Source organism: Pristiophorus japonicus, unplaced genomic scaffold (assembly GCF_044704955.1).
Source record: "Pristiophorus japonicus isolate sPriJap1 unplaced genomic scaffold, sPriJap1.hap1 HAP1_SCAFFOLD_992, whole genome shotgun sequence".
NCBI lineage: Eukaryota > Metazoa > Chordata > Chondrichthyes > Pristiophoridae > Pristiophorus > Pristiophorus japonicus.
Window position 1 is genome coordinate 12,654 of NW_027254922.1, and position 24,450 is coordinate 37,103.

At 52.5% G+C, this 24,450-nt stretch overlaps 1 protein-coding gene across 1 annotated transcript in view; it reads left to right on the plus strand.

Moving 5' to 3' along the window:
- The first annotated feature begins 200 nt into the window (after window positions 1-200).
- LOC139259388 (heat shock 70 kDa protein 12B-like) overlaps window positions 201-24,450 on the plus strand; it is a 69,226-nt gene continuing 44,976 nt past the window's right edge. The window contains exon 1 of the mRNA XM_070874856.1: window positions 201-303. Within this exon, the coding sequence (XP_070730957.1) occupies window positions 201-303 (103 nt within the window). The remainder of the gene's footprint in view (window positions 304-24,450) is intronic.

The window sequence follows — 24,450 nt, forward strand, 5'->3', positions numbered from 1 at the left end:
ATAACAGGCAGTCGGCTTGGATGGAGAGCTCGTCCATCCGTCTCTGAAACGGCCTGACCTCCTCGGGGCACGCCCTGTGTGCGGGCACCCAATCCCCAGTCAGGACACATTTCTTTATCATGGATAGGAGGGGGTCCCTGTTGGTCCAGAGTTTGATCTGGCAGGCTGTGATGGGGGAGCCCGCAGTGTCAAAAGCCTCAATGGCCATGACCATCTCAGCGCTCTGCTCCGACGCCCCCTCGGTGGTGGCCAGTGGGGGCCTGCTGAGCGCCTCAGCGCAATTTTCGGTGCCTGGCCGGTGCCGTATGGTATAGTCATACACAGACAACGTGAGGGCCCATCGCTGTATGTAAGTTGACGCACTAGCGTTGACAGCCTTGCTGTCGGACAACAGGGATGTTAACGGCTTGTGGTCCGTCTCTAGCTCGAACCGTCTACCGAAAAGGTACTGGTGCATCTTTTTCACACCGTACACACACGCGAGTGCCTCCTTCTCGACCGCGTCGTATCCACGCTCTGCCTGGGAGAGCGACCTGGAGACGTCAGCCGTCATCGTTATCCTGCAGCAACACGCACCCAACCCCGTAGGATTGCATGTTAAAACCAGTTTTTTTACAGGGGTCAACAAAGTCAACAGTTTGTTGGAACACAGCAGGTTCCTCGCCTTATTGAAAGCCCGTTCTTGACAATCGCCCCAAACCATTCACAACCTTTACGGAGGAGCATGTGTAACAGTTCGGCAGAAAGTTCCCAAAATAGTTCAAAAGTCCCAGGAATGATCGCAACTCCGACGTGTTGCCGGACCTGGGCGCCCGGCGAATCGCCTCAGTGTTTGATTCAGTGGGCCGGATCCTGTCTGCGGCAACCCTCCTGCCCAGGAACTCGACCTCTGGGACCAAAAACACACACTTGGCCTTTTTCAGCCGCAGGCCTACCCGATCCAATCGGCGTAGCACCTCCTCCAGGTTGCAGAGGTGTTCCTCAGTGTCGCGACCTGTTATAAGAATGTCGTCTTGGAACACGATCGTTCCAGGGAAGGACTTGAGCAAGCTTTCCATGTTTCGCTGAAAGATAGCCGCTGCCGAACGAATGCCAAACGGGCACCTGTTGTAGACAAATAATCTCTTGTGCGTCGTGATGGTGGTCAGAAACTTGGAATCTTCAGCCAGTTCCTGAGTCATGTAGCCAGAAGTGAGGTCCAGCTTCGTGAACAGCTTTCCACCTGCCAGCGTGGCAAAGAGGCCCTCCGCTCTCGGGAGCGGGTATTGGTCTTGCAGCGACACTCGGTTGATGGTGGCTTTGTAGTCGCCACAAATCCTGACCGAGCCATCTGCTTTGAGGATGGGAACAATGGGACTTGCCCAGTTGCTGAATTCAACGGCCAAAATTATGCCCTCTCTGAGCCTGTCCAATTCACTTTCAATTTTCTCACGCATCACGTACGGCACCGCTCTGGCCTTGTGATGCACTGGTCTGGCGTCCGGAGTGATGTGTATCACTACTTTAGTGTCCTTGAACGTTCCAACACCGGGTTGAAACAGTAACCCGAATTTCTGTAGGACCTGCGAGCATGAACTTCGCTCCACGGATGAAATGGCGTGCACATCCCCCCATTTCTAAATCATCTCGGCTAGCCAACTCCTCCCCAAGAGCGCGGGGCCATTTCCCAGAACAATCCAGTGTGGCAGCTGGTTCTGTGATCCATTATGTGTTACCACCAAGTTTGCACTGCCCAGCACTGGGATGATCTCTTTAGTGTACGTCCGTAGCTGCGTCTCAATGCGTTCCAGTTTGGGCCTGCTAGCTCTGTGTGGCCATAGTCCCTCAAATTGTTGGGCGCTCATAAGTGACTGGCTAGCTCCCGTATCCAGCTCCATGTGCACCGGGATGCCATTCAATAAAACTTTCATCATCATGGGTGGCATTTTAGTGTATGAGCTGTGGACGTCAGCCACATGAACCCGCTGAACTTCAGCATCCATGGCTTTTCCCCAGGCCTCATCCTGCATTGCAGATCCCTCGTCTGGTTCCTCTGTCTCGCAGATGAGCCTCGCCACAACCTTTTTGCACATCCTGGCCAAGTGTCCACTGACGTTACAAATCCTACAGGTATATTGCTGGAACCTGCAGCTTCTCACAGTATGTCTACCCCCGCACCTCCAGCATGAGTTGAGATTGTTGTTAACAAAGGGACTGTTACCAGGCATTCCTCTCTGATTGCCTATTTGGCTGTTTCTAAGCACTCTGATGGTGGATGTTAATGGTCCCATCGCGGGATACATTGTTCCTCGTGATGGCGTGAATTACCGATCCCCTTTCCATTGTCCCTGTTGCGGGCCCACCCTAGCGTTTGTTGCTGCCTGGGCGGTTTCGAAATGCCCTGGCCTTCCTGCGGGGTCCCTGGCCGTGTCCACCATGTTAACTCCCTGGTCCATCGCCACGTTGGGACCAGAGCTGCGCACGTAAATTAGCTTGGTCTCCTCTTCCCCTGCCATAAAGGTCTGAGCTATCATCGCCGCCCCTTCTAAAGTCAAGTCCTTGGTCTCTATGAGCTTCCTGAAAATGCCCTCGATGAAGAAATCCCTTAACATCTCCCCCCTGCAGGTGTCTGTGAACTTACAGAGACTGGCCAAGCACCACAGGTCCAAAACGAAGTCCGAGATGTATTGTCCCTCCCGACGCCGGTGTGTGTAGAACCGGTGCCGGGCCGTGTTTACATTACTCGCCGGCTTGAGATGCTCACTGATCAGCTGGCTGAACTCTTCAAAGGACTTGTCCGCTGGCATTTGGGGTGCGAGCAGGTCTTTCATCAGCGCATACGTCTGTGGACCACAGCTGGTCAGTAGATGCGCCCTCCGCTTGTCAGCCGCTGTCTCTTCCAGCCAGTCCTTTGTGACAAAGCTCTGCTGGAGTCTTTCCACAAAGTCGGCCCAGTCCTCACCCACACAGTAACATTCCTCTGTGCTACCGGTGGTCATCCTCGTGGTTCGGTGATTCCTGTTTCTCGTCACCAAATGTGATGTCCCTGCACCTTGTTACAAACTCACGCAAGGCATCTAAACATAGAAACATAGAAAATAGGTGCAGGAGTAGGCCATTCGGCCCTTCTAGCCTGCACCGCCATTCAATGAGTTCATGGCTGAACATGAAACATCAGTACCCCATTCCTGCTTTCTCGCCATACCCCTTGATCCCCCGAGTAGTAAGGACTTCATCTAACTCCCTTTTGAATATATTTAATGAATTGGCCTCAACTACTTCCTGTGGTAGACAATTCCACAGGTTCACCACTCTCTAGGTGAAGAAGTTTCTCCTCATCTTGGTCCTAAATGGCTTACCCCTTATCCTTAGACTGTGACTCCTGGTTCTGGACTTCCCCAACATTGGGAACATTCTTCCTGCATCTAACCTGTCTAAACCCGTCAGATTTTTAAACGTTTCTATGAGGTCCCCTCTCATTCTTCTGAACTCCAGTGAATACAAGCCCAGTTGATCCAGTCTTTCTTGATAGGTCAGTCCCGCCATCCCGGGAATCAGTCTGGTGAATCTTCGCTGCACTCCCTCAATAGCAAGAATGTCCTTCCTCAAGTTAGGAGACCAAAACTGTACACAATACTCCAGGTGTGGCCTCACCAAGGCCCTGTACAACTGTAGCAACACCTCCCTGCCCCTGTACTCAAATCCCCTCGCTATGAAGGCCAACATCCCATTTGCTTTCTTAACCGCCTGCTGTACCTGCATGCCAACCTTCAATGACTGATGTACCATGACACCCAGGTCTCGTTGCACCTCCCCTTTTGCTAAACTGTCATCATTCAGATAATAGTCTGTCTCTCTGTTTTTACCACCAAAGTGGATAATCTCACATTTATCCACATTATACTTCATCTGCCATGCATTTGCCCACTCACCTAACCTATCCAAGTCACTCTGCAGCCTCATAGCATCCTCCTCGCAGCTCACACTGCCACCCAACTTAGTGTCATCCGCAAATTTGGAGATACTACATTTAATCCCCTCGTCTAAATCATTAATGTACAATGTAAACAGCTGGGGCCCCAGCACAGAACCTTGCGGCACCCCACTATTCACTGCCTGCCATTCTGAAAAGTACCCATTTATTCCTACTCTTTGCTTCCTGTCTGACAACCAGTTCTCAATCCATGTCAGCACACTACCCCCAATCCCATGTGCTTTAACTTTGCACATTAATCTCTTGTGTGGGACCTTGTCGAAAGCCTTCTGAAAGTCCAAATACACCACATCAACTGGTTCTCCTTTGTCCACTTTACTGGAAACATCCTCAAAAAATTCCAGAAGATTTGTCAAGCATGATTTCCCTTTCACAAATCCATGCTGGCTTGGACCTATCATGTCACCTCTTTCCAAATGCGCTGCTATGACATCCTTAATAATTGATTCCATCATTTTACCCACTACCGATGTCAGGCTGACCGGTCTATAATTCCCTGCTTTCTCGCTCCCTCCTTTTTTAAAAAGTGGGGTTACATTGGCTACCCTCCACTCCATAGGAACTGATCCAGAGTCTATGGAATGTTGGAAAATGACTGTCAATGCATCCGCTATTTCCAAGGCCACCTCCTTAAGTACTCTGGGATGCAGTCCATCAGGCCCTGGGGATTTATCGGCCTTCAATCCTATCAATTTCCCCAACACAATTTCCCGACTAATAAGGATTTCCCTCAGTTCCTCCTCCTTACTAGACCCTCTGACCCCTTTTATATCCGGAAGGTTGTTTGTGTCCTCCTTAGTGAATACCGAACCAAAGTACTTGTTCAATTGGTCTGCCATTTCTTTGTTCCCAGTTATGACTTCCCCTGATTCTGACTGCAGGGGACCTACGTTTGTCTTTACTAACCTTTTTTTCTTTACATACCAATAGAAACTTTTGCAATCCGCCTTAATGTTCCCTGCAAGCTTCTTCTCGTACTCTATTTTCCCTGCCCTTATCAAACCCTTTGTCCTCCTCTGCTGAGTTCTAAATTTCTCCCAGTCCCCGGGTTCGCTGCTATTTCTGGCCAATTTGTATGCCACTTCCTTGGCTTTAATACTATCCCTGATTTCCTTAGATAGCCACGGTTGAGCCAACTTCCCTTTTTTATTTTTACGCCAGACAGGAATGTACAATTGTTGTAATTCATCCATGCGGTCTCTAAATGTCTGCCATTGCCCATCCACAGTCAACCCCTTAAGTATCATTCGCCAATCTATCCTAGCCAATTCACACCTCATACCTTCAAAGTTACTCTTCTTTAAGTTCTGGACCATGGTCTCTGAATTAACTGTTTCATTCTCCATCCTAATGCAGAATTCCACCATATTATGGTCACTCTACCCCAATGAGATTGCTAATTAATCCTCTCTCATTACATAACACCCAGTCTAAGATGGCCTCCCCCCTAGTTGGTTCCTCGACATATTGGTCTAGAAAACCATCCCTTATGCACTCCAGGAAATCCTCCTCCACCGTATTGCTTCCAGTTTGGTTAGCCCAATCTATGTGCATATTAAAGTCACCCATTATAACTGCTGCACCTTGATTGCATGCACCCCTAATTTCCTGTTTGATGCCCTCCCCAACATCACTACTACTGTTTGGAGGTCTGTACACAACTCCCACTAACGTTTTTTGCCCTTTAGTGTTCTGCAGCTCTACCCATATAGATTCCACATCATCCAAGCTAATGTCTTTCCTAACTATTGCATTAATCTCCTCTTTAACCAGCAATGCTACCCCACCTCCTTTTCCTTTTATTCTCTCCTTCCTGAATGTTGAATACCCCTGAATGTTGAGTTCCCAGCCCTGATCATCCTGGAGCCACGTCTCCGTAATCCCAATCACATCATATCCGTTAACATCTATTTGCACAGTTAATTCATCCACCTTATTGCGGATACTCCTTGCATTAAGACACGAAGCCTTCAGGCTTGTTTTTTTAACACCCTTTGTCCTTTTAGAATTTTGCTGTACAGTGGCCCTTTTTGTTCTTTGCCTTGGGTTTCTCTGCCCTCCACTTTTCCTCATCTCCTTTCTGTCTTTTGCTTTTGCCTCCTTTTTGTCTCCCTCTGTCTCCCTGCATTGGTTCCCATCCCCCTGCCATATTAGTTTAACTCCTCCCCAACAGCACTAGCAAACACTCCCCCAGGACATTGGTTCCGGTCCTGCCCAGGTGTAGACCGTCCGGTTTGTACTGGTCCCACCTCCCCCAGAACCGGTTCCAATGCCCCAGGAATTTGAATCCCTCCCTGCTGCACCACTGCTCAAGCCACGTAATCATCTGAGCTATCCTGCGATTCCTACTCTGACTAGCACGTGGCACTGGTAGCAATCCCGAGATTACTACTTTTGAGGTCCTACTTTTTAATTTAGCTCCTAGCTCCTTAAATTCGTTTCGTAGGACCTCATCCCTGCAGACACATTCACTACGTGACCTTAACCAACCCAGGTGAGGAGTGTCTCCCACAAGTTCACCCCCTGTGGTCAGGGTGTGCATTTCTAGGGTACAGGTACACTGTACAGGAGTTGCATGAAGATTACAGTTACATGAAGATTACCGATGCATGATGGTTACATACATGACAGCAGGCACAGGGAGAGGCCGCAAGGAGAGACATGAGGGAGCCGTGGGCGCGGGGCTGGGGTAGGGGGCTCCTCGGGGGGGCAGGGGGGGAGGGGAGAACGGTGGGTCAGGAGAAGGGAGCGAGGGCCAGAGGCAGCCGATCGGATGGTCTCGATCTGGGTGAGTAGTAAGTTCATGAGCTCCTCACACTTGTTGCTGGAGGCGGGGGGGGAGGGGGAGTGGGGGGTGGGCTGGGGGAGTGGGGGTGGGGCTGGGGCAGTGGGGGAGGGGCTGGGGGAGTGGGGAGTGGGGGAGGGGCTGGGGGAGTAGGGGTGGGGCTGGGGGAGTGGGGGAGGTGCTGGGAGAGTGGGGGAGTGGGGGAAGGGCTGTGGGAGTGGGGAGTGGGTGAGGGGCTGGGGGAGTAGGGGTGGGGCTGGGGGAGTGGGGGAGGGGCTGGGGAGTGGAGGAGTGGGGGAGCGGCTGGGGGAGTGGGGGAGTGGGGTTAGGGGCTGGGGAGTGGGGGAGGGGCTGGGGGAGTGGGGGAGGGGCTGGGGAAGTGGGGGAGTGGGGGAGGGGCTGGGGGAGTGGGGGTGGGGCTGGGGAAGTGGGGGAGTGGGGGTGGGGCTGGAGGAGTGGGGGAGGGGCTGGGGGCGGGGCTGGGGGAGTGGGGGAGTGGACTGGGGGAGTGGGGGAGGGGCTGGGGGAGTGGGGGATTGGGGGAGGGGCTGGGGGAGTGGGGGTGGGGGTGGGAGAGTGGGGGTGGGGCGAGGAGAGTAGGGGAGGGTCTGTGGGAGTGGGGGAGTGGGGGAGTGGGCTGGGGGAGTGGGGGAGGGGCTGGGGGAGTGGGGGTGGAGCTGGGGGAGTGGGGTGGGGCTGGGGGAGTGGGGGAGGGGCTGCGGTAGTGGGGGAGGAGCTGGGGGAGTGGGGGAGGGGCTGGGGAGTGGGGGAGGGGCTGGGGGAGTGGGGGTGGAGCTGGGGGAGTGGGGTGGGGCTGGGGGACTGGGGGAGGGGCTGGGGGAGTGGGGAGGGGCTGGGGGAGTGGGGGAGTGGGGGAGTGGGGGAGGGGCTGGGGGAGTGGGAGGGAGAGTGGGGAGGGGCTGGGGGAGTGGGGAGGGGCTGGGGGAGTGGGGTTGGGGGTGAGAGAGTGGGGTGGGGCTGGGGGAGTGGGGGAGGGGCTGGGGGAGTGGGGGTGGAGCTGGGGGAGTGGGGTGGGGCTGGTGGAGTGGGGGTGGGGCTGGAGGAGTGGTTGGGAGAGTGGGGAGGGGCTGGGGGAGTGGGGGAGGGGCTGGGGGAGTGGGGTGGGGCTGGGGGAGTGGGGTGGGGCTGGGGGAGTGGGGTGGGGCTGGGGGAGTGGGGGAGGGGCTGGGGGAGTGGGGTGGGGCTGGGGGAGTGGGGTGGGGCTGGGGGAGTGGGGGAGGGGCTGGGGGAGTGGGGGTGTGGTTGGGAGAGTGGGGAGGGGCTGGGGGAGTGGGGGAGTGGGGGAGTGGGGGAGGGGCTGGGGGAGGGGCTGGGAGAGTGGGGGTGGGGCGGGGAGAGTGAGGTAGGGGCTGGGAGAGTGGGGGTGGGGCTGTGGGAGTGGGGGTGGGGCGGGGAGAGTGGGGGTGGAGCTGGGGGAGTGGGGGAGGGGCTGGGGGAGTGGGGGAGGAGCTGGGGGAGTGGGGGAGGGGCTGGGGGAGTGGGGGTGGGGCTGGAGGAGTGGTTGGGAGAGTGGGGAGGGGCTGGGGGAGTGGATGGGAGAGTGGGGAGGGGCTGGGGGAGTGGGGGAGGAGCTGGGGGAGTGGGTGTGGGGCTGGGGGAGTGGGGGGGTGGGGGTGGGGAAGTGGGACAGGGGCTGGGGAAGTGGGGGAGTGGGGGAGGGGCTGGGGGAGTGGTGGAGGGGCTGGGGGAGTGGGGGTTGGGGTGGGGGAGTGGGGGTGGGGCGGGGAGAGTGGGGGAGGGGCTGTGGGAGTGGGGGTGGGGCTGGGAGAGTGGGGGTGGGGGAGTGGGGGTGGGGCGGGGAGAGTGGGGGTGGGGCTGGGGGAGTGGGGGTGGGGCGGGGAGAGTGGGGGTGGGGCTGGGGGAGTGGGGGTGGGGGAGTGGGGGTGGGGCGGGGAGAGTGGGGGTGGGGCTGGGGGAGTGGGGGTGGGGGAGTGGGGGTGGGGCGGGGAGAGTGGGGGAGGGGCTGGGAGAGTGGGGGTGGGGGTGGGGGAGTGGGGGGTGGGGCGGGGAGAGTGGGGGAGGGGCTGGGAGAGTGGGGGTGGGGGTGGGGGAGTGGGGGTGGGGCGGGGAGAGTGGGGGAGGGGCTGTGGGAGTGGGGGTGGGGCTGGGAGAGTGGGGGTGGGGGAGTGGGGGTGGGGCGGGGAGAGTGGGGGAGGGGCTGTGGGTGTGGGGGTGGGGCTGGGAGAGTGGGGGTGGGGCTGGGGGAGTGGGGGAGGGGCTGGGGGAGTGGGGGGGTGGGGGTGGGGAAGTGGGGCAGGGGCTGGGGAAGTGGGGGAGTGGGGGAGGGGCTGGGGATGTGGGGGAGTGGGGGAGGGGCTGGGGAAGTGGGGGAGTGGGGGAGGGGCTGGGGGAGTGGGGGTGGGGCTGGGGAAGTGGGGGAGTGGGGGTGGGGCTGGAGGAGTGGGGGAGTGGGGGAGGGGCTGGGGGAGGGGCTGGGGGAGTGTGGGAGGGGCTGGGAAGTGGGGGAGTGGGGGAGGGGCTGGGGGAGTGGGGGTGGGGCTGGGGAAGTGGGGGAGTGGGGGAGGGGCTGGGGGAGGGGCTGGGGGAGTGGGGGAGGGGCTGGGGGAGTGGGGGAGTGGGGGAGGGGCTGGGGGAGTGGGGGAGTGGGGGAGGGGCTGGGGGAGTGGGGGTGGGGGTGGGAGAGTGGGGGCGGGGCGGGGAGAGTGGGGGAGGGTCTGTGGGAGTGGGGGAGTGGGCTGGGGGAGTGGGGGTGGGGGTGGGGGAGTGGGGAAGTGGGGGTGGGGGAGTGGGGAAGTGTGGGTGGGGGAGTGGGGAAGTGGGGGTGGGGCGGGGAGAGTGGGGGTGGGGCTGGGGGAGTGGGGGAGGGGCTGGGGGAGTGGGGGAGGGGCTGGGGGAGTGGGGAAGTGGGGGAGGGGCTGTGGGAGTGGGGGTGGGGCGGGGAGAGTGGGGGAGGGGCTGTGGGAGTGGGGGTGGGGCGGGGGGAGTGGGGAAGTGGGGGAGGGGCTGTGGGACCGGGGGTGGGGCTGGGGGAGGGGCTGTGGGAGGGGCTGGGGGTAGGGGACGGTTGCGGTGAAGAATAGCGGGGGCTATCTGAGCTCCCCAGGGTGGCGGGGGTAGTTAGCAGATTGAGCAGGAGGATCAGGACCCGATGGTGCTCCGTGTGGAGCAGGCCGGAGCTGGCTGTGGGTGGGTGGGTGGGTAAACCCCGATATTCAGGGGGCGAGGATGGGGGGAGTAGCAAGTTTACTGGGACAGGGTGGAGAAAAGGGGGCAGTTCAGCCGAGAACGTAATAATTCGGAGCAGGAGTCGGCCATTCGGCCCCTCGAGCCGTTTAATGAGATCACGGCTGATCTTCAACCGCAACTGCGCTTTCCCGCCCGATCCCTCGATTCCCCTCGAGTCCAACAATCGATCGATCTCAGCCTTGAATATACTCAACGACTGAGCCTCCACAGGCTGCTGGGGCAGAGAATCCCAAAGATTCACCTCCCTCCGAGTGAAGAAAAGCCTCCTCACATCGGTGGAGTGAGGGGTTATGGGGAGCGGGCGGGGAAGTGGAGCTGAGCCCATGATCGATCAGCCATGATGGTATTAAATGGCGGAGCCGGCTCGAGGGGCCGAATGGCCGACTCCTGCTCCTATTTCTCATGTTCTTGTGTGTTAAATGACCGACCCCTTATCCTGAGACTGTGACCCCTGGTTCTAGACCCCCCAGCCCGGGGGAAACACCCTCCCTGCATCTACCCTGTCAAGCCCCCACAATCTATCAGATCACCTCACATTCTTCTAAACTCGAGAGAATATCGGCCCAATCTCCTCTTGCGACAGCCCTCCCACCCCAGGAATCAGTCTGGTGAACATTCGCTGGACCGTCTCCAAGGCAAGTATATCCTTCACGTCGGTAGCTGCAGAAATATTGTGGTGTATGAAGCGCGGGGCGGGGGGGGGGTTGAAAGTGCCGTGTGAGTGACCTGGCGAAGAGATTATTTCCGGGACAGACGCAGAAGGAAGTGGGATTGTGAGAGGGAAGGGGGGGGAGGTGTGCTGAGGGATATAAGGGAGTGATCAGACAAGGCCTTGTCTGTGAGGGATTACAGAGAATAAAGAACATTGCATTTACATAACACCGGTCACAATCTCAGCACGTCCCAAAGAGCTTTACAGCCAATGAAGTACTTTTTGAGGTGTAGTCACTGTGGTACTGTAGGAAACGCAGCAGGTAATTTGCGCACAGCAAGCTCCCACACACAGCAATGTCACAATGACCCGATAAACTGTTTTAGTGATGTTGAATGAGGGATAAATATTGGCCCCAGAACACGAGGAATAACTCCCCCACTCTTCGAAATAGTGCCCTGGGATCTTTTACATTCACCTGAGAGAGCAGACGGGCCCATAGTTGAAGAACTCTCCCTCAGTACTGCCCCTCCGACAGTGCAGCGCTCCCTCAGTACTGCCCCTCCGACAGTGCGGTGCTCCCTCAGTACTGCCCCTCCGACAGTGCGGTGCTCCCTCAGTACTGCCCCTCCGACAGTGCGGCACTCCCTCAGTACTACCCCTCCGACAGTGCGGCACTCCCTCAGTACTACCCCTCCGACAGTGCGGTGCTCCCTCAGTACTGCCCCTCCGACAGTGCGGCGCTCCCTCAGCACTACCCCTCCGACAGTGCGGCACTCCCTCAGTACTACCCCTCCGACAGTGCGGTGCTCCCTCAGTACTGCCCCTCCGACAGTGCGGCACTCCCTCAGTACTACCCCTCCGACAGTGCGGTGCTCCCTCAGTACTGCCCCTCCGACAGTGCGGCGCTCCCTCAGTACTGCCCCTCCGACAGTGCGGTGTTCCCTCAGTACCACCCCTCCGACAGTGCGGCGCTCCCTCAGTACCGCCCCTCCGACAGTGCGGCGCTCCCTCAGTACTGCCCCTCCGACAGTGCGGTGTTCCCTCAGTACCGCCCCTCCGACAGTGCGGCGCTCCCTCAGTACCACCCCTCCGACAGTGCGGCGCTCCCTCAGTACCGCCCCTCCGACAGTGCGGCGCTCCCTCAGTACCACCCCTCCGACAGTGCGGCGCTCCCTCAGTACTGCCCCTCCGACAGTGCGGCGCTCCCTCAGTACCGCCCCTCCGACAGTGCGGCGCTCCCTCAGTACTGCCCCTCCGACAGTGCGGTGTTCCCTCAGTACCGCCCCTCCGACAGTGCGGCGCTCCCTCAGTACCGCCCCTCCGACAGTGCAGTGCTCCCTCAGTACTGCCCCTCCGACAGTGCGGTGTTCCCTCAGTACTACCACTCCGACAGTGCGGTGCTCCCTCAGTACTGCCCCTCCGACAGTGCGGTGTTCCCTCAGTACTACCCCTCCGACAGTGCGGCGCTCCCTCAGTACTGCCCCTCCGACAGTGCGGTGCTCCCTCAGTACTGCCCCTCCGACAGTGCGGTGTTCCCTCAGTACTGCTCCTCCGACAGTGCGGCGCTCCCTCAGTACTGCCCCTCCGACAGTGCGGCGCTCCCTCAGTACTGCCCCTCCGACAGTGCGGTGCTCCCTCAGTACTGCCCCTCCGACAGTGCGGTGTTCCCTCAGTACTGCTCCTCCGACAGTGCGGCGCTCCCTCAGTACTGCCCCTCCGACAGTGCGGTGTTCCCTCAGTACTGCCCCTCCGACAGTGCGGTGTTCCCTCAGTACTGCACAGATTTTTGTGCTCAAGTCTCTGGAGCGGGACTTAAACCCACAATTGGACAATTAAACAACTAACGGGAGGAGGAGGCTCCATGAATAACCCCACCCTCAAAGATGGCGGAGCCCAGCACGTGAGTGCAAAAGACAAGGCTGAAACGTTTACAACCATCTTCAGCCAGAAGTGCCGAGTGGATGATCCATATCGGCCTCCTCCTGAGGTCCCCACCATCACAGAAGCCGGTCTTCAGACAATTCAATTCACTCCATGTGATATAAAGAAACGACTGAGTGCACTGGATACAGCAAAGGCTCTGGGCCCTGACAACATCCTGGCTGTCATAGACATAGAAACATAGAAACATAGAAAATAGGTGCAGGAGTAGGCCATTCGGCCCTTCGAGCCTGCACCGCCATTCAATAAGTTCATGGCTGAACATGAAACTTCAGTACCCCATTCCTGCTTTCTCGCCATACCCCTTGATCCCCCGAGTAGTAAGGACTTCATCTAACTCCTTTTTGAATATATTTAGTGAATTGGCCTCAACAACTTTCTGTGGTAGAGAATTCCACAGGTTCACCACTCTCTGGGTGAAGAAGTTTCTCCTCATCTCGGTCCTAAATGGCTTACCCCTTATCCTTAGACTGTGTCCCCTGGTTCTGGACTTCCCCAACATTGGGAACATTCTTCCTGCATCTAACCTGTCCAAACCCGTCAGAATTTTAAACGTTTCTATGAGGTCCCCTCTCATTCTTCTGAACTCCAGTGAATACAAGCCCAGTTGATCCAGTCTTTCTTGATAGGTCAGTCCCGCCATCCCGGGAATCAGTCTGGTGAACCTTCGCTGCATTCCCTCAATAGCAAGAATGTCCTTCCTCAAGTTAGGAGACCAAAACTGTACACAATACTCCAGGTGTGGCCTCACCAAGATCCTGTACAACTGTAGTAACACCTCCCTGCCCCTGTACTCAAATCCCCTCGCTATGAAGGCCAACATGCCATTTGCTTTCTTAACCGCCTGCTGTACCTGCATGCCAACCTTCAATGACTGATGTACCATGACACCCAGGTCTCTTTGCACCTCCCCTTTTCCTAATCTGTCACCATTCAGATAATAGTCTGTCTCTCTGTTTTTACCACCAAAGTGGATAACCTCACATTTATCCACATTATACTTCATCTGCCATGCATTTGCCCACTCACCTAACCTATCCAAGTCGCTCTGCAGCCTCATAGCATCCTCCTCGCAGCTCACACTGCCACCCAACTTAGTGTCATCCGCAAATTTGGAGATACTACATTTAATCCCCTCGTCTAAATCATTAATGTACAGTGTAAACAGCTGGGGCCCCAGCACAGAACCTTGCGGTACCCCACTAGTCACTGCCTGCCATTCTGAAAAGTCCCCATTTACTCCTACTCTTTGCTTCCTGTCTGACAACCAGTTCTCAATCCACGTCAGCACACTACCCCCAATCCCATGTGCTTTAACTTTGCACATTAATCTCTTGTGTGGGACCTTGTTGAAAGCCTTCTGAAAGTCAAAATATACCACAACAACTGGTTCTCCTTCGTCCACTCGACTGGAAACATCCTCAAAAAATTCCAGAAGATTTGTCAAGCATGATTTCCCTTTCACAAATCCATGCTGACTTGGACCTATCATGTCACCTCTTTCCAAATGCGCTGCTATGACATCCTTAATAATTGATTCCATCATTTTACCCACTACTGAGGTCAGGCTGACCGGTCTATAATTCCCTGTTTTCTCTCTCCCTCCTTTTTTAAAAAGTGGGGTTACATTGGCTACCCTCCACTCCATAGGAACTGATCCAGAGTCAATGGAATGTTGGAAAATGACTGACAATGCATCCGCTATTTCCAAGGCCACCTCCTTAAGTACTCTGGGATGCAGTCCATCAGGCCCTGGGGATTTATCGGCCTTCAATCCCATCAATTTCCCCAACACAATTTCCTGACTAATAAGGATTTCCCTCAGTTCCTCCTTCTTACTAGACCCTCTGACCCCTTTTATATCCGGAAGGTTGTTTGTATCTTCCTTAGTGAATACCGAACCAAAGTACTTGTTCAATTGGTCTGCCATTTCTTTGTTCCCCGTTATGACTTCCCCTGATTCTGACTGCAGGGGACCTACGTTTGTCTTTACTAACCTTTTTCGCTTTACATATCTATAGAAACTTTTGCAATCCGTCTTAATGTTCCCTGCAAGTTTCTTCTCGTACTCCATTTTCCCTGCCCTAATCAAACCCTTTGTCCTCCTCTGCTGAGTTCTAAATTTCTCCCAGTCCCCGGGTTCGCTGCTATTTCTGGCCAATTTGTATGCCACTTCCTTGGCTTTAATACTGTCCCTGATTTCCCTAGATAGCCACGGTTGAGCCACCTTCCCTTTTTTATTTTTACGACAGACAGGAATGTACAATTGTTGTAGTTCATCCATGCGGTCTCTAAATGTCTGCTATTGCCCATCCACAGTCAACCCCTTAATATCATTCACAAATCTATCCTAGCCAATTCACGCCTCATACATTCAAAGTTACCCTTCTTTAAGTTCTGGACCATGGTCTCTGAATTAACTATTTCATTCTCCATCCTAATGCAGAATTCCACCATATTATGGTCACTCTTCCCCAAGGGGCCTCGCACAATGAGATTGCTAATTAATCCTCTCTCATTACACAACACCAGTCTAAGATGGCCTCCCCCCTAGTTGGTTCCTCGACATATTGGTCTAGAAAACCATCCCTTATGCACTCCAGGAAATCCTCCTCCACCGTATTGCTTCCAGTTTAGTTAGCCCAATCTATATGCATATTAAAGTCACCCATGATAACTGCTGCACCTTGATTGCTTGCACTCCTAATTTCCTGTTTGATGCCCTCCCCAACATCACTACTACTGTTTGGAGGTCTGTACACAACTCCCACTAACGTTTTTTGCCCTTTGGTGTTCTGCAGCTCTACCCATATAGATTCCACATCATCCAAGCTAGTGTCTTTCCTAACTATTGCATTAATCTCCTCTTTAACCAGCAATGCTACCCCACCTCCTTTTCCTTTTATTCTATCCTTCCTGAATGTTGAATACCCCTGGATGTTGAGTTCCCAGCCCTGATCATCCTGTAGCCACGTCTCTGTAATCCCAATCACATCATATCTGTTAACATCTATTTGCACAGTAATTCATCCACCTTATTGCGGATACTCCTTGCATTAAGACACAAAGCCTTCAGGCTTGTTTTTTTAACACCCTTTGTCCTTTTATAATTATGATGTAGTGTGGCCCTTTTTGTTTCTTGCCTTTGTTTACTCGGCCTTCCACTATTGCTTTTTACCTTTCTACCATCTGTTTCTGACTCCATATTACTTCACCCTGTCTCGCTGCATAGGTTCCCATCCCCCTGCCATATTAGTTTAAACACTCCCGAACTGCATTAGCAAATGTTACCCCCAGGACATCAGTTCCAGTCCTGCCCAAGTGCAGACCGCCCTTTTGTACAGGTCCCACTTCCCCCGGAACTGGTTCCAATGTCCCAGGAATTTGAATCCCTCCCTCTTGCACCACTGCTCAAGCCACGTATTTATTCTAACTATCCTGCTCCCTCTACTCTGATTAGCACGTGGCACTGGTAGCAATCCAGAGATTACTGCCTTTGAGGTCCTACTTTTTAATTTAACTCCTAGCTCCCTAAATTCAGCTTGTAGGATCTGTTCCCACTTCTTACCTATATCGTTGGTACCTACATGTACCACGACAACTGGCTGTTCACCCTCCCTCTCCAGAATGTTCTGCAGCCGCTCCAAGACATCCTTGACCCTTGCACCAGGGAGGCAACATACCATCCTGGAGTCTCGGTTGCGGCCGCAGAAACTCCTATCTATTCCCCTTACAATAGAGTCCCCTATCACTATAACTCTCCCACTCTTTTCCCACCCTTCTGTGCAGCAGAGCCACCCATGGTGCCATGAACCTGGCTGCTGGTGCCTTCCTCTGGTAAGTCATCTCCCCCAACAGTATCCAAAACGGTACATCTGTTTTGGAGGGAGATGACCGCAGGGGACTCCTGCACTACCTTCCTGCTCTTGCCTTGTCTCTTGGTCACCCATTCACTATCTGTCCTAACCCTTACCTGCGGTGTGACCAACTCACTAAATGTGCTCTCCACAACATTCTCAGCATCGCGCACGCTCCAGAGTGAGTCCATCCGCAGCTCCAGTGCCATCATGCGGTCTGTCAGGAGCTGCAGCTGGACACACTTCCCGCACACATAGTAGTCAGGGACACTGGAAGCGTCCCTGATTTCCCACATAGCACAGGAGGAGCATGACATGGGTCCGAGCTCTCCTGCCATGACTTAACCCTTAAATTAATTTACTTACTAAAATTTACTTAAACACCAAATAGCTACTTAGTAGTTCGCTGCCAATTAAACCAATCTAAAAGTCAGTTTGAAAGAGAGTTATACTTACCAGTCGACCAGCCAACCACTTACCAGCTTGGCTGTGACATCACCTCTCGATTTTGCACCCCTCTATCTTTGTCTGCAGCTGGTTGGGCTGGTCTCTGGGCCTCCGTCTCGCACTCTGGCACTGCTTATCAGCTGCTCTAGTGTCAGCACTAGTAGGAAAAACAAGACAAATCAGCACCTGCCACACCCAGATTGCCCGAACTCATAAGAACTAGCCTCAACTGCTTCCTTGGGCAGAGAATTCTACAGATTCACAACCCTCTGGGAGAAGAAATTCCTTCTCAACTCGGTTTTAAATTGGCTCCCCCGTATTTTGAGGCTGTGCCTCCTAGTTCTAGTCTCCCCGACCAGTGGAAACAACCTCTCTGCCTCTATCTTGTCTATCCCGTTCATGATTTTAAATGTTTCTATAAGATCACCCCTCATCCTTCTGAACTCCAACGAGTAAAGACCCAGTCTACTCAATCTATCATCATAAGGTAACCCCCTCATCTCCGGAATCAGCCTCGTGAATCGTCTCTGTACCCCCTCCAAAGCCAGTATATCCTTCCTTAAGTAAGGTGATCAAAACTGCACGCAGTACTCCAGGTGCGGCCTCACCAATACCCTATACAGTTGCAGCAGGACCTCCCTGCTTTTGTACTCCATCCCTCTCGCAATGAAGGCCAACATTTCATTCACCTTCCTGATTACCTGCTGCATCTGCAAACTAACTTTTTGGGATTCATGCACAAGGACCCCCAGGTCCCTCTGCACCGCAGCATGTTGTAATTTCTCCCCATTCAAATAATATTCCCTTTTACTGTTTTTTTTTCCAAGGTGGATGACCTCACATTTTCCGACATTGTATTCCATCTGCCAAACCTTAGCCCATTCGCTTAACCTATCTAAATATCTTTGCAGCCTCTCTGTGTCCTCTACACAACCCGCTTTCCCAGTAATCTTTGTGTCATCTGCAAATTTTGTTACACTACACTCTGTCCCCTCTTCCAGGTCATCTATGTATATTGTAAACAGTTGTGGTCCCAGCACTGATCCCTGTGGCACACCACTAACCACCGATTTCCAACCCGAAAAGGACCCATTTATCCCGACTCTCTGCTTTCTGTTAGCCAGCCAATTCTCTATCCATGCTAACACATTTCCTCTGACTCCGCGTACCTTTATCTTCTGCAGTAACCTTTTGTGTGGCACCTTATCGAATGCCTTTTGGAAATCTAAATACACCACATCCATAGGTACACCTCTATCCACCATGCTTGTTATATCCTCAAAGAATTCCAGTAAATTAGTTAAACATGATTTCCCTTTCACGAATCCATGCTGCATCTGCTTGATTGCACTATTCCTATCTAGATGTCCCGCTATTTCTTCCTTAATGATAGTTTCAAGCATTTTCTCCACTACAGATGTTAAACTAACCGGTCTATAGTTACCTGCCTTTTGTCTGCCCCCTTTTTTAAACAGAGGCGTTACATTAGCTGCTTTCCAATCCGCTGGTACCTCCCCAGAGTCCAGAGAATTTTGGTAGATTATAACGAATGCATTTGCTGTAACTTCCGCCATCTCTTTTAATACCCTGGGATGCATTTCATCAGGACCAGGGAACTTGTCTACCTTGAGTCCCATTAACCTGTCCAGCACTACCCCCCTAGTGATAGTGATTGTCTCAAGGTCCTCCCTTCCCACATTCCCGTGACCAGCAATTTCTGGCATGGTTTTTGTGTCTTCCACTGTGAAGACCGAAGCAAAATAATTGTTTAAGGTCTCAGCCATTTCCACATTTCCCATTATTAAATCCCCCTTCTCATCTTCTAAGGGACCAACATTTACTTTAGTCACTCTCTTCCGTTTTATATATCGGTAAAAGCTTTTACTATCTGTTTTTATGTTTTGCGCAAGTTTACTTTCATAATCTATCTTTCCTTTCTTTATTGCTTTCTTAGTCATTCTTTGCTGTCGTCTAAAATTTTCCCAATCTTCTAGTTTCCCACTAACCTTGGCCACCTTATACGCATTGGTTTTTAATTTGATACTCTCCTTTATTTCCTTGGTAATCCACTGCTGGTTATCCCTTCTCTTATCGCCCTTCTTTTTCACTGGAGTATATTTTTGTTGAGCATTATGAAAGAGCTCCTTAAAAGTCCTCCACTGTTCCTCAATTGTGCCACCGTTTAGTCTGTGTTTCCAACTTTAGCTAACTCTGCCCTCATCCCACTGTAGTCCCCTTTGTTTAAACATAGTACGCTCATTTGAGACACTACTTCCTCACCCTCAATCTGTATTTCAAATTCAACCATACTGTGATCACTCATTCCGAGAGGATCTTTTGCTAGGAGATCGTTTATTATTCCTGTCTCATTACACAGGACCAGATCTAAGATAGCTTGCTCCCTTGTAGGTTCTGTAACATACTGTTCTAAGTAACAATCCCGTATGCATTCTATGAATTCCTCCTCCAGGCTACCCTGTGCGATTTTGATTTGACCAATCGATATGTAGGTTAAAATCCCCCATGATTACTGCCGTTCCTTTTTCACATGCCTCCATTATTCCCTTGATTATTGTCCGCCCCACCGTGAAGTTATTATTTGGGGGCCTATAAACTATGCCCACCAGTGACTTTTTCCCCTTACTATCTCTAATCTCCACCCACAATGATTCAACATTTTGTTCATTCGAGCCAATATCGTCTCTCACAACTGCCCTGATATCATCCTTTATTAACAGAGCTGCCCCATTCCTTTCCCTTCTTGTCTATCTTTCCGAATTGTCAGATAACCCTGTATGTTTAATTCCCAGTCTTGGCCACCCTGCAACCACGTTTCTGTAATGGCCACCAAATCATACCCATTTGTAATGATTTGTGCCGTCAACTCATTTACTTTATTTCGAATGCTGCGTGTGTTTAGGTAGAGTCTTTTAATACTAGTTTTTAAACCATGATTTTTAGTTTTGACCCCTCCTGCAGCCCCTTTATATTCATACATATTGTCCCTTCCTGTCACCTTGTGGTTTACACTTACCCCAGTGCTACTCTGCTCTGTTGCCTCCTGCCTTTTGCATTCTTTCTTTCCTGTTCATCTGAGCTTACACCCACTCTAACTAGCTCAGAGCCCTCTCCTGGGTTCCGAATACTCCTTGCTTTGAGGCACTGACCTTTCATGCTTGCCTTTTTATTACACTTTGATCCTTTAGAATTTTGCTGTACAGTGGCCCTTTTTGTTTTTTGCCTTGGGTTTCTCTGCCCTCCACTTTTACTCATCTCCTTTCTGTCTTTTGCTTTTGTCTCCATTTTGTTTCCCTCTATCTCCCTGCATTGGTTCCCATCCCCCTGCCATATTAGTTTAACTCCTCCCCAACAGCACTCGCAAACACTCCCCCGAGGACATTGGTTCCGGTCCTGCCCAGGTGCAGACTATCCGGTTTGTACTGGTCCCACCTCCCCCAGAACCGGTTCCAATCCTGAGATTATTACTTTTGAGGTCCTACTTTTTAATTTAGCTCCTAGCTCCTTAAATTCGTCTCGTAGGACCTCATCCCTTTTTTTACCTCTATCGTTGGTACCAATGTGCACCACGACAACTGGCTGTTCACCCTCCCTTTTCAGAATGTCCTGCACCCGCTCCGAGACATCCTTGACCCTTGCACCAGGAAGGCAACATACCATCCTGGAGTCTCGGTTGCGACCGCAGAAACGTCTATCTATTCCCCTTACAATTGAATCCCCTATCACTATAGCTCTCCCACTCTTTTTCCTGCCCTCCTGTGCAGCAGAGCCAGCCACGGTGCCATGAACTTGGCTGCTGCTGCCCTCCCCTGATGAGTCATCCCCCTCAACAGTACTCAAAGCGGTGTATCTGTTTTGCAGGGGGATGACCACAGGGGACCCCTGCACTACCTTCCTTGCACTGCTCTTCCTGCTGGTCTTCCATTCCCTATCTGGCTGTGGACTCTTCACCTGCGGTAAGACCAACTCGCTACATGTGCTACTCACGTCATTCTCAGCATCATGGATGCTCCAGAGTGAATCCACCCTCAGCTCCAATTCTGCAACGCGGACCGTCAGGAGCTGGAGGCGCAAACACTTCCTGCACACGTAGTCGTCAGGGGAGTGTCCCTGAGTTCCCACTTACCAAACTCACAAATGCCACTCTATGCTGCTGCACTCCGTGCTCTACACGAGCTGCCTCTTTTTAAACCGTATCTAGGTCAGATGACTCACTACTGGTCAGTCGTTTACAGAACTGGTTTTAACTAGCTGCTAATTGCCTCCTACTGGAGAGTTACCTTGTTTTTCTCTGCCTAAACCTGAAAGATTCCCAACTATTTAACTTTTCCCCTTTAAATTAAACTGCTACTTACTTTGAAGCTACTGGCAATTGCCACTAACAAGTTACTCCAGCCTCCAAATGGTTTAAAGAGAATAACCCTTAAAACTCACCCACTTACCAAACTCACAAATGCCACTCTATGCTGCTGCACTCTGTGCTCTGCACGAGCTGCCTCTTGTCGTGCTGAAGACTTGTGTTCCAGAATTAGCCGTGCCTCTAGCCAAGCTGTTCCAGTGCAGCTACAACACTGGCATTGACCCGATGTAAGGGGAGGGGGGCGGTAATCTCTATGAGGGGGTCAGGTTCCCTTCTGACCAACTTGAGCGGTTTCGAATCGCTCCCCCTCCCTTGGGTTCTGTACTCTGGATTTATTTGGGGGGGTGACAAAAGAGCAGAGGTTTGATGCAAAGAACTTTGTTTTTATTACAGTCAGGGTAGTACAGGCTTATTACTCTAGTAAGAAAATACACGGCCAAACTTACAATCACTCTAATAAAGAACAATGCATGGAAAGGTACAAGGTCAAACTTACAATCACTCTAATAAATACCATACACTACACATTCAAAGGGGGTTGCAGTAAAATTATACCTCCCACCTCCCAATACCTAATTCTAGCTCGGTTACACTCCAGGGCAGGCAGGGACTTATGCTAACCAAACCTTTTGATAGTTAATGGTAGATGGTGATGTTCTTCCTTCCTTCAGGACTTCAAGAGAAGTTAGTTTACAACGGTCACGTTGGTTTCTCTCCTTGTCTTGATGAGGTATGGTAGCCTTGTAGCTACCTAGCAACCACCTCTCTCTAACCTCTGTTGAAAACAGGGGCCAGTTATATGATTTCAGTGTTCTAATCTTGCTGCCCAATCTGTTCACAATCCTTTGTATAATTTTGTCGGGCTTGGTTCTTCTTTGTAATATTTTGTCAGGCTCGTTAAAGTTGATATGTCTTGGGTGGGTTGATGTTCGAAAACTGTTTCCTGGAAATATTAGTTTGGTAATTGCAATGTCCTTTTGTGCTTAGTCTTTCGCATACAGGCTGGATTGGGCCTCTTTGTGATGGCTATGCTGAAATGGTTGTCCAGACCCATGTTGATGGGGATGTAACCTCTGGGTGATTTTGTGATGTTAATGTCTCTTGTGGAGAAGGATTTTAAATACTCATTCTTCCAGACTCAGTTCTCACAGCAGGTAGCTTTACTTAATTAGACTGTCTCAAGCTAGTTCTGTCGGCCCACCCACATCCTTGAGTTTGTCTTTTAAAATCCAAAATTCTATTAAAGTTCGTAGTTTCTTCCATAAGCACTTTAGAGTTCCAAACTTTTCAATAGATAGTCCCAAATTAAATTTCCTTTCGAATGAGCCCAAACACAGCGGGGGGGGGTTTCTTGTGAATTTTTGCATTCCTTCACCGACAATGTGGAAAACTGTCCAGGTATGTCCTGTCCACAAAAAGCCGGACACATCCAATCCGGCCAATTACCGCCCCATCAGTCTACTCTCAATCATCAGCAAAGTGATGGAAGGGGTCGTTGACAGTGCTATCGAGCGGCACTTACTCACCAATAACCTGCTCACTGATGCCCAGTTTGGGTTCTGCCAGACCACTCGGCTCCAGACCTCATTACAGCCTTGGTCCAAACATGGACAAAAGAGCTGAATTCCAGAGGTGAAGTGAGAGTGACTGTCCTTGACAACAAGTCAGCCTTTGATCGAGTGTGACATCAAGGAGCCCGAGTAAAACTGAAGTCAATGGGAATCAGGGGGAAAACTCTTCACTGGCTGGAGTCATACCTAGCACAAAGGAAGATGGTTGTGGTGGTTGGAGGTCAATCATCACAGCCCAGGGATATCGCTGCGGGAGTTCCTCAGCGCAGTGTCCTAGGCCCAACCATCTTCAGCTGCTTCATCAATGACCTTCCCTCCATCATAAGGCCAGAAGTGGGGATGTTCGCTGATGATTCCACAGTGTTCAGTGCCATTCGCAACTCCTCAGATAATGGAGCAGTCCATGTCCGCATGCAGAAAGACCTGGACAACATTCAGGCTTGGGCTGATAAGTGACAAGTAATATTCGCGCCACACAAGTGTCAGGCAATGACTATCTCCAACAAGCGACATTCAACTGCATTACCATCACCGAATCCCCCACCATCAACATCCTGGGGGTCACCATTGACCAGAAACTTAACTGGACCAGCCACATAAATACTGTGGCTACAAGAGCAGGTCAGAGGCTGGGTATTCTGCGGTGAGTGTCTCACCTCCTGACTCCCCAAAGCCTTTCCACCATCTACAAGACACAAGTCAGGAGTGTGATGGAACACTCTCCACTTACCTGGATGGTGCAGCTCCAACAACACTCGAGAAGCTCGACACCATCCAGGACAAAGCAGCCGCTTGATCCACACCCCATCCACCACCTTCAACACTCACTCCCTCCACCACCTCCAACACTCACTCCCTCCACCACCTCCAACACTCACTCCCTCCACCACCTCCAACACTCACTCCCTCCACCACCTTCAACACTCACTCCCTCCACCACCTTCAACATTCACTCCCTCCACCACCTCCAACATTCACTCCCTCCACCACCTCCAACACTCACTCCCTCCACCACCTTCAACACTCACTCCCTCCACCACCTTCAACATTCACTCCCTCCACCACCGGCGCCCCCTGGCTGCAGTGTGTACCATCTACAAGATGCACTGCAGCAACTCACCAAGGCTTCTTCGGCAGCACCTCCCAAACCCACGACCTCTACCACCTAGAAGGGCAAGGGCAGCAGGTGCATAGGAACACCACCACCTCCACGTTCCCCTCCCAGTCACACACATAAACATAAGAAATAGGAGCAGGAGTAGACCATACAGCCCCTCGAGCCTGCTCCGACATTCAATACGATCATGGCTGATCTGATCATGGACTCAGCTCCACTTCCCTGCCCGCTCCCCATAACCCCTTATTCCCTTTTCGGTTAAGAAACTGTCTATTTCTGTCTTAAATTTATTGAATGTCCCAGCCTCCACAGCTCTCTGAGGCAGCGAATTCCACAGATTTACAACCCTCTGAGAGAAGAAATTCCTCCTCATCTCAGTTTTAAATGGGCGGCCCCTTATTCTAAGACCATGCCCCCTAGTTCTAGTCTCCCCTATCAGTGGGAACATCCTCTCTGCATCCACCTTGTCAAGCCCCCTCATAATCTTATATGTTTCGA